This window comes from Olea europaea, chromosome 3 (genome assembly GCF_002742605.1).
Source record: "Olea europaea var. sylvestris chromosome 3, O_europaea_v1, whole genome shotgun sequence".
Lineage (NCBI taxonomy): Eukaryota > Viridiplantae > Streptophyta > Magnoliopsida > Lamiales > Oleaceae > Olea > Olea europaea.
The window spans coordinates 10099360-10109636 of NC_036239.1; the positions used below are offsets into that span (position 1 = coordinate 10099360).

Genomic DNA, 10277 nt, shown 5'->3' on the forward strand with positions numbered 1-10277 from the left:
ATAAAAAGTCCTACAAAATATACAACGATGCTACAGAGACAAGCTCAAAAATACGGTAGACACGTGTCGAAATATGATTGAACACTTTTGAAAAAAAAAAAAAATAGCCAACCAATTTCTGTCAAATCAATCTGCTTCTGAATCCCTATTTTTTAGCATGTCTGACTGCTATTCCAAAATATATATATCATATCAAAAGTACAAAGTATTACAATCTAGATCTTGTTACAAGGTCGAATTATAAGAAAGACTAAAGAATCCTTGTGTAAGGGAAGAAAAAGCAATGGTTGTATTATGAATACACTTGTACAAAATCACCACAAAAGGCCACTAATTCCACTTTTATTAACAAAGATGATAATTTAATTAACATTAATCTTTTATTTATTTTTTTCCTAAAAGGTCATTCAATTCCAGTTAAAATAATGATTTTTAGGCTTATCTTATCTAAGTGCGATTACTCCCTACTTAATATAGTATTGATGAATAATTCTATTTATACACTCAAATATGTACCTAATTGTTTATGCCCTCTCACATGCACGTGGGATCCGTATGAATAAACAAAATCCCAAAATGTGATCCCTACCCCTATTGTGAGTAGTCGATAAGGGGTTAGGTAAAAAAAATTAGGTACAGATAGCATGGTCCTAGTATTGATACTTGAAATTATGCGTTGAAGGAAATAAAATATTAAACTACATTCAATCACGGAGTTTGATTGAATAAATATGAGCGAATAGACACATTTACAAATACATCATTTATCAGATAACAATTCAATTGACTTGACTCAATTAAAATTTCAATATATTATTGTGTTTGTGTAGCAGCCATAGCCTTCAATTATTTAGATAAAACAAGTTAATAGATAAAAGAGTTGGAATATTCTACTACTTTATCCTATCAAGGGCCTGACAAGTCCTTGCAGGCATCCATACTAGCTTTGCCAGAAAATCCTTTTTTTTCCTTATGTTGGGCGGCCGCCCGATGGCCGCACCAGCTTCTCCGAAAATTTTTCCTTATATTGAACAACCAGTCGACATGCTTACTTCGATCCGCACTTATTCACCTAAATTTTTGGATCTCTATCCTATACCAACTTATTTATTAGGGCAATATTATGGAGCATATTTGGTACAATTTTCGCTTCTGTTTCTTCTTTAACATTGTCCAATATCGTATATCAAAGATTTTAACAAACGTTATCTCATCTAATCTCAAGTAAATATTTCTCCGACGAGCGTACTTACTACCTACTTCTGGTCTTCCTATCATCAGTTCAACAATGAAGCTTCTTGGAAATACACACTCCGGATAAATTAAGCCATCCCCAAGTTGAAATAAAATTGTCATTTGAAAATCCCTGGCAATCCAAGAATGTCACAATATTTGACAACTTGATTACAGGACAATCCAGACCGTCCATTTTCAAGAACCCATCAAAAGATTGACTTAATACTTTATAGACCTTTTGCATTATTTTCCTATATCAATGGTAGGCACCACCACAAGTTTCTTTATCAAGATTTTCTCACTGAGCAAATCCTAACTGAATTTTGAGTAAAGATAAAAATGGAAAGCAAACAAGGAGGAGATGAATATGAAGACTTGTTGCCAGTAATGGCAGAGAAGCTAGATGTAGATGCTTTTGTTAAAGAACTTTGTGGGGGATTTCGGGTTCTGGCTGATCCTTCAAGTAGATTGATTACTCCGCAAAGTTTACAGAAGAACTCTGCGTTTTTGGGATTCGAAGGGATGAGCAAAGAAGATGCCGAGGCGATGGTGAAAGAAGGTGATATTGACGGAGATGGATCGCTTAATGAGAAAGAATTTTGCATACTTATGGTGAGACTCAGTCCAGGAATGATGCAGGATGCTGAAGCTTGGCTTGAGAAGGCGATGCAACATACGTCTTGATTCTATGGTTTCTATACATGTGTAGTAAGTTGTACTGACAGTCTCGTACCGAGACAGTACTATTTAGGTCACGTTTCATGTTCTTTATCACCAGGACGACTCTTAAATGACTGGGTATTTATCTTATCAACTCTGTATCTACTCTATGAAGTTATTGTTGATGGATCATATGAATTTTTAGCATTTTCCATTATTCCTGGAGCAGCTTCATTTATGAAGCACTGATCCAACCATAAAGAGAGAATTAACAGTTGAACTTAGAACCAAGATTTCCACAAACACCTTATAACAAGAGAAAATCAAGGATCCCCCTTTGTTGCTTTTCTCCTTCAGTTTATTACATCATTCATTTGTTTGTTTTAAAAATTTCTACAGTACGAACTACTTAAAGATGGGGCACTGGAACCAAATTTTCATGTTTAATTTTATCTTAGAGAGCTTTCAGCATCGACTACTACTCGAATGGATATACGAGATTCAATAAGCTATAATAGCAGACAGGATAACGCGATATAACAAGCAAGTTTTCGAGTGACTTGAACTAAAGTTGTCCATATAAACGAACCAACATAAGGAACTCAACAAACGACATCTGAAAGTCATACAATAGTTACGATTGTTCTTCTAAATGACATATCTAAAGGTACTGCTTTCATTTACTACATATATAGCACATTAGAGCAGAACACACAAACTTCCATTCTCTCATGCTTCCATCAAGTTCTTGACCTCCGGACGGGAGATCTGCTGTAAAATGAACAAAAAAGAGCACGTGAATATAACAAATAACATAAATTTTTTCTTAGTAATCTAGAAAACATTTTTTTTATTTTTTTATTTTTTACCATAGGGGTCTCCCTCCATCTATTGTCTAATTAACCAAATTTTCACTTGCGAGAAAAAAAATAGACTATAATATTACTGCCTACCTTCTGTACCTCCCATATTCAGGACTCCTGTGCCTATCATATGACGGACCATTATACCTATCATAGACAGGGCTACTAGGACGCCCATAATCAGGACTTGGTCGACTTCTGTGATAAACTGGACTGGGTGACCTCCTGTAAGGACTAACTCCACCACGCCTTCCATAATCTCTTCTTGGGGGGCTATCATATCTTCCACCCTTGTCATCATCATCCCTTAAAGCATATTCAACAGAAACCACTCTGTCCAATATCTTGCTGCACATTCACAAGATGTGTGGTCAGCCCACATAACATAACAACAAGGACACAATCAATCTTGTGCTATCAGAGAGAGATGCACCCCGCAAATAAGAAAGCTTACCTCATGTGTGTGCACTCCAATGCTTTCGTGGCTTCTTCCTGCGATTCAAACTGCACAAATGCAAAATTCCGACGAATGCGGACATTGAGAACCTTCCCATAAGGTTCAAAGTGTCGTTCTATGTCGCGGTCTCTAGTGCGATTAGGATCAAAGTTTATAACAAACAAGGTTTTAGTTGGTCTTTGGTTTGCCGCCTTGCTATCATGATGCCTGCCACGTTCCCCCTGTCAAGAGGAAACTTAAATTAACATTCTCCACCTTTTTAATATCAAATAGCATATAGGACCGTGGAAGATCCCAACTTATTTCATTACTCGAGAAAGTGGCATAACAAGCCCCCTCAATTCATTGCAAAACCAACCAATAAAAAAGTACTGTGTAAATAGCAGAGTGATAACATATCTGATAATGAAGCAACCTACCCTTGCCCATTCTACCGACAATTTGCGCCTGTCATAGCCAAATGGTCTGTGGTCAAGACCACGGATGGCATCTTCAGCATCTCGCTCATCCTCAAAATAGACAAATGCAAATCCTGCAGAAAAAATTAGCATTAGGCAGAGGCAATAGAGAATAAGGTTGCATAATGACCTTGCGATAGACGGTGCATCAGCTACAAATTAGGGGATTTTTTTTCCCGTAACAAGTTAGATAAAGTACAAAACCTGCTAAATTGTGAAGGTTCTGATGAAAGTAAGGATGTAGAGGCCTTGCATGATGAACTAAAGCAAGAGATGAATATGATGAAGGCAAATAAAGGCTTAGATCCATGGAGTCAGATCTGAGTTGTCATCGCTAAACATGCTTCACCAATTTCACAGCACGAATTCAGTATATAGAAGACATGGCATGATAGTACTCATTGATCTCCTTATGATTAGTGATTGTAGGCATGGCTTGATGAACTAACACATTGTCCTTTATGATTATAGTGGTTGGCATGGCATGATGCACTGTTAGTTCCCACCATAACCATTTTGGTGAGATTGCAACCTTAGGCATTCAAGGAAGTGAAAGAGAATATTGAGTGAAAGAAATGTAGAACGTTTCCATCTGTGAGTAGGAGACAGGGAAGCAGATAGGTTGCCTCTGCATTAGAGGTTTATAGTGCAGAGAAGTTGACGAGCCATGATAAAAGCTCATATTCCCTTAGTAGATGTTCCTGCGTCAAAACAAATGCTTAAATGTGGAGATCTTTTCCAGTAAAGACTTCAATTTTCCCACCTTTATTTTTTCCTGGTGATCTTATACTTCCCCCTCTTATATTTCTTTCGATAGATCTTTGCCAAGATATGCATTTTGGATACATATGTCAAAATTATATAAGTATATTCATTAATTAAATAGTTATTCTATGAACTTAAAGTTGACCACAATAAGTGGACACCAACAAGATTCATTAAATGTAATGGATATTTCTTTGGCCCTTTGAGAAGTTAAGATTTCGAAAAAAAAAAAAAAGGCCCAAAATAAGAGAATTATAGATAGTTTAAGCACTAATTTAATACCATACAGATAATTAACAACCATTAGGCATGCCAAAACTGGTAGCACTAAAATTTAAGTACTAAGTAACAAAAAGGAGGGATAGAATTAGGGAACCAAATAGATTAATGAGCTCAACTCCCGCAGGCAGTACAACAAAGAGGGAAAGATCATAATACAATAAATCATAGTAAATAAACATCTATACATAAGAAAATTGTGTTTGCATTCGCTAACCAAGAAAATGTAAGGGATGACACGGAAAGAGAGCCTCATATAAAATACACTTGCCAAGACCAATTCAAGAAATATCTCCATCCCGATCACAGAAGATATTTTCAAATTTAAATCATAGCCACCCCACAAATATCTCCATTACATAATACAATATAAGGAAATATAGCCTATTTAAACACAAGTTTCAAATGAAAACCCCTGTTTGTCATCCTTTAAAAATTTAAATTGTTTACTACAGGATTATTCTCCACTTCTCCATCTCATTCTTTTTCTCTCTTTTATTTTCAACTAAACAATCTTCCATAAAATAATATTACACGCAAATAAAAAACTTCTAATTCCTTTTCAACCATACATTTTTCAAAAAAACACTATTCCAACCATTAAAATTTGAAAAGAATCAGGGCTAAACAGGGGCAAAATATTCTACACACAAACCAATAAAAATTTCTTACCTTTTAACCATACATTTTCTAAAAAATATTATTCAATAACTCATTATTCTCAAATAAATTCTATCAAACAGGCTCGAATTTTCATTTGCACTGCCATCTTCACAATGTTCTTTCTATTCTTTCCAACTTTTAGTCAAACAAACAAGTACATACTTGTCAAAATCAAATGCTATTTCAAAGCTACAATAATAAAAAAAATAACAGTAAACTAATCAAGATATGGATATCAGATTATGGTGATAAACACATACCGGGGAAAAAAAAACCTATTTATTTACCAGATTTCATGTCAACGCGCTCAACTCTTCCATATTTGGAGAACAACCGCTCCAAATCCGACTGTCGAGTCTCGTACTCGAAGTTCCCACAGAAAATCGGCCTCATCATCAATACCACTGCTCCCAAATTCACCTAACATGAAACGACAAAAGCATATACATATATTACCAAAATATATAGCCAATATTCAGCAAAACACAAAATCAAAACTATATTGGCTTAGAACATGGGAATTTGACAGTATAATCCGATGATATACCGTTGTGCGTCGAATGGCTAATCCAAAAAAAAACCCTAGCTTTCAGCGGAAAAAGAATGGTTTGCCTCTTAAATAGTTGAGGCAAAGGCGTAATTTTGGTCGGGTTTTTTCTCTCCTTGTTTCTTTTTTCCACGTGACTTCGTGGGAGATGAATTTACCCATATGACCTTTTTAAAAAAGAAAAATCGCCTAGAAAATAGGTCAAGCCCTTGTTTGACCCTATTAAATTAAAATTCATTTTTCTCTATCTTCCTATCAATTACATATTTTTTAATAAAATAATATTACATGTAAATTTAAAAAAATTCTTTTTTTTAACCATAAATTCTTCAAAAAATTACAAATCCCCGCATTAAAATGTGGAATAATGGAACCCAAACAGGGGTGGTTAGTTTCAAATATTTTCACAATCTTAAAAGACAAAAAACTTATCCTTCCTCAATTTCAGGTTTTAAATATTTTTTTACATAATAATACATGAGAAATATTTGTTCTAAGAATAAAGCATATGCATTCATAGTTACTTCAACTTCACTCCATCAAGTAAATAGTCGAGATTGATCTTATTAAATTGGAGATTATTTTTTATATGGGTAAAACAAGCATTTATAAACTTGCAAGTTAAAATAAATTAAGGGCTCATTTGAGATAATTTCTGCTCTTGCTTTTGACCTGTAGAAGAAGAGAAGTAGTAGCCAGATCTTTTGAGTTAGTGTCTGGCAACTAATTTTAAAAGAGTTTTTCATTCTCGAAAAACTTTTACTTGTATTTGGTATGATCGTGCCAGAAGCTATTATGGTATTAAAAATGCCATTTTTACCCTTAATGATAAGAATGTAATAGTTTTATTATCATATTAAAGTTGTATTAGTAAAACATAGACATATATATTATATAATAAAAAATAACGATTTATTAAATTTATTCTTGTGTTAAATTTTGATATAAATTACTTAACATAGACAAAATAGCATTAAAAATTTAAAAAAAATAATTAATTACATAAAATATAAATTTAAATGCAACAATTTTAGATTATAAATCATAATAAAACAATGTTCATCTAAGCATAAGCTCTCTAGCAATTATATCACAAATAAATCCCATTTCACCCTCATCAACGGTTGAATTTACATCTGAGTCTTCAACATTAAGCAAATAATCTTCTTTCTCATTGTATTTTTTAAATTTCAAATCAAATATAGCCTCCCTTATAAAGTTATGCAGTGCCATAGACAGCATATTCAGATCTTGTAAGACAAATGCAAATAGTCCTTACTACAATAGGAGCCTCCCTTTGATGAGTTGTTTGTAAATTTGTGACTTTGACAATTGCTGCTAAATTAAAAAAAAAAAAATCATACTTAAATGTCAGAAGCTTGATGCATTAACACATAAAAAAGGAATAGTTAAATAAACATTTTTGTTTTCTTTATTTATTGATTCATAAAAAATGTAGAAAGAAAAATCTTGAAAAATGATTGGGTCCAAAACAAAGAGTTAAAATAGAAAAGGATTAAGTAGTAAAATGCAAGGAGAAGAATTTGGGGGTTTCATGAGCGTGGTTAGGGCTTAGAGAGGAATCGCGCAACTCCCTAGTATGGTGATAGGCTGCAATATCAAAACCCTAGGAGATTTATGAAATCGCAAAGCTCTAATAACAACATGTTCTAATCTACCCAGAAAAGAGAATGATACGAATATATTGTAGTTAATCCATGTGTTGTAGATAAATAACATTGTTGTAAAACGAAAATGATAAGAAATTGAAGGTAAGAAGGAAAATCTTACCTATAGATGAGAAGAATTTTTGCGTATGTAAACTGAAGAAAGGGATTGGAGAAGAAGAAACGAGGAGAATTGGAAAGATCATGATTTCTCAGGACGGGATTTAAATTTTATTTTGTTCTTTACAAATGTAAGGGTAATATTGGAATTTTTAATTTAACTAAACTAGAAAACTGACTTTCCATCATTTTGTGGAAAAGGTTTTAGAGGAAGTTACGTTGGACTAATTTCCTCTAAAAGCTATTCTAACTAGAAGAAGTCATTTTATAAAATTAGTCAAACATATCCAAAAATAGCTTTTGGGTCTCAAAACTTCTTTTGACTTCTGAAAAGCCATGCCAAATGGACCCAAAGAAGAAGAAGAAGAAGAAGAGTCATCTTTGGCCATCAAAGAATGCTTTCAGAAGAATTCATAAATCTATATTTAATCTGTACCAATTGAGCAGAGATAATTAAGGTTGACAATGTGACAATCTTGATTAGGTACTCTTACTGGTAACTATTTTAAAGTTATTGAAGAGTGAAAATTGAAGTACGACAACTATGCCTAATAAACATAACAATCTGAACAATCTATAAGTCCAATTAATTATTTTGTTTAGACAATCATCACGGTGTATGAACTATCTCTACAATCAGAATTGACATTTCTCATTGCACAACACTTTATTGTGGCACCCTTTAGAAGCAAAAGTAGTATACCTTACTGGTATCTATTGCAAGCACATAGCACCTATAAAAGTACTCAATAGTATGAAAGATCTTTAGAATGCTTAGATTATGCATATTTCTTCAAATTTTCAATCCAAATACATTGTAGTGGCATCAAGTTTCATTTAAGTTGCAACATCATCTAAAACTATCATATCAGACCTAGGATGAGATTTATCATCTAGAATGAATTTATGAATCTTATTACTTTCTCAGTGAAACTAAACCCAGCTACTTTTATGATACTCAAGCCTTTCCTAGGCTTACTTATTAACTTTGCAACTCCATTCCACTTGCCTGCTCCTGCATTGATATTGGAAAGAACAACGTAGTTACTTCGATTCCATGGTTCCAACTTAAAGAGAAATTCGACAACTTTTTCAGCCAGCTCGACTTTTTCGTGGAAACTATAAACCCAAAGTAGAGTTCTCCAAACAATGGAATCAGGTTTCATTGGCATTGTCTGTATAATATCAAAAGATTCTTGTAGATCTCTTGCACGATCGAGAAAATAAACTATGCATCCATTATGTTCTAGCTTCAAATTAATGGAGATCCTTTTCTTAATTAAATAGAAGATTTCTCGACCTTTCCCAACCATGCCTCCAAGTATGCATGCTAACATTGTCCATATGAAGATGACATCAGTCGGTGTTATTTCTATACCCTGCATTGTAGATGACATCACACACCATTTTATTTCAATAAGAAAATTTATACTCGCAACTAAGTTTTGCACTTTCTAGTGCTTTACACTAATAAAATGTAGAGCAATTAATGTTGAATAAATTAGTGCATAAATTATAAAAATATGTGCATACAATTACTAGAGCAACGAATTATCGAATCATAGTAAGTGCTTAATAATTAGCAAATCATTACTTACTTAAACGTAGAAAACGTAGAAATTGAACAAGATAAAATGAAGTGAGGTATGCGAATGCAAATCTCCTTAATACATATATCACCACACGCACGGGTGCTAATAGGATTAAACGGATGTTTGTCTCTTAAGATACAACGCTTCATCTAAAATTAATATAGCACAATATTAATTTTGTTGAACGAACCAATGCTTGATCGTACTCTTCTGAAATGGAAGATATCGAATACTATATATCGAACACAAAATTCAAAAAATAATATGGAAAATATTTTGGCATATTTAAAGAAAGAAAGAATGAGAGATCAATTATATGAAATTGATTTAGAGTAAAGAAAATGGAATTAAAGGTCTCTATTTATAGATTTTCAAGTGGCTCTTTTAATAGTTCGCATCTTTTAGCAATTCATTTCAACCATAAGATCGCACAATTTTCACATTAAATGGTGTAGGTTACAACCAATCAAAAGATTATAACTTTTCATCGTAGATCTTTTTGAATAGTCACGCATATTAGGAAACAACACGTCTCTTTAATTCATTGGTAAATGAAGAGTTGTGACTAGTCATCGTACCAATTAGAGATTTATTCTAATTCACTCTATAAATAATAACCATTATTCCAACAATCTCCCATGTGAATGAAAAAAGTCAACTCGAAACAAGGAAGATGAGGAAGAGTACAATTGAAATATAATGCATCAGGATTGATAGCTTTCACTTTGAACCATCCCTAGTAAGAATCTATCGGACTTATTTGGCTAATCAGTGAACGAAATATTTTGAACTGTCGACCATTATTGTAAGCCTACACAATAGATCGAACACATTATATCGCATATCTAACTTTGAATTCTCTATTGTGTATGATATTTTTGCCCTAAACTTTTTGGTTCTGCAAGTGCACAGAGAATTAGACTAAGTAGAATCTCATAGATACGGCCAAGTTCGCCCTCACATAGGTGAT

At 33.3% G+C, this 10277-nt stretch overlaps 2 protein-coding genes across 4 annotated transcripts; one reads left to right on the plus strand and one right to left on the minus strand.

Annotated features, from left to right (window-relative positions):
• The first annotated feature begins 969 nt into the window (after positions 1–969).
• LOC111385677 (calcium-binding protein KIC-like) lies at positions 970–2113 on the plus strand. The gene has a single exon (XM_023010102.1). It carries the CDS (start codon positions 1576–1578, stop codon positions 1918–1920), a length of 345 nt encoding a protein of 114 aa, XP_022865870.1. The 5' UTR covers positions 970–1575; the 3' UTR covers positions 1921–2113.
• Positions 2114–2433: 320 nt separating this feature from the next.
• Positions 2434–6059, minus strand: LOC111385658 (serine/arginine-rich splicing factor RS31-like). 3 transcript variants are annotated; one of them, XM_023010094.1, is made up of 6 exons: positions 5929–6059; positions 5669–5801; positions 3636–3748; positions 3214–3437; positions 2850–3107; positions 2434–2664 (listed from the first exon to the last, which is right to left on the minus strand). In XM_023010094.1, exons 2-6 carry the CDS (start codon positions 5775–5777, stop codon positions 2637–2639), a joined length of 732 nt encoding a protein of 243 aa, XP_022865862.1. In that variant the 5' UTR covers positions 5778–5801; positions 5929–6059; the 3' UTR covers positions 2434–2636. The 3 variants fall into 3 exon arrangements, with proteins under 3 accessions (XP_022865862.1, XP_022865847.1, XP_022865855.1); XM_023010079.1 differs by having other exon boundaries at positions 2434–2667; XM_023010087.1 differs by lacking the exon at positions 5929–6059 and adding an exon at positions 3879–4375 and having other exon boundaries at positions 2434–2667; positions 5669–5799.
• Positions 6060–10277: the final 4218 nt, after the last annotated feature.

Excerpts from the sequence above, each read along its gene's own strand:
- LOC111385677 (XM_023010102.1), top strand. The coding sequence starts at position 1,576 with ATGGAAAGCAAACAAGGAGGAGATGAATATGAAGACTTGTTGCCAGTA.
- LOC111385658 (XM_023010079.1), bottom strand. The coding sequence starts at position 5,777 with ATGATGAGGCCGATTTTCTGTGGGAACTTCGAGTACGAGACTCGACAG. Across the intron at positions 3,438-3,635 it reads TGTCGGTAGAATGGGCAAGG|GGGGAACGTGGCAGGCATCA; the intron begins GTAGGTTGCTTC and ends TCCTCTTGACAG. Across the intron at positions 3,108-3,213 it reads TTGGAGTGCACACACATGAG|CAAGATATTGGACAGAGTGG; the intron begins GTAAGCTTTCTT and ends GTGAATGTGCAG.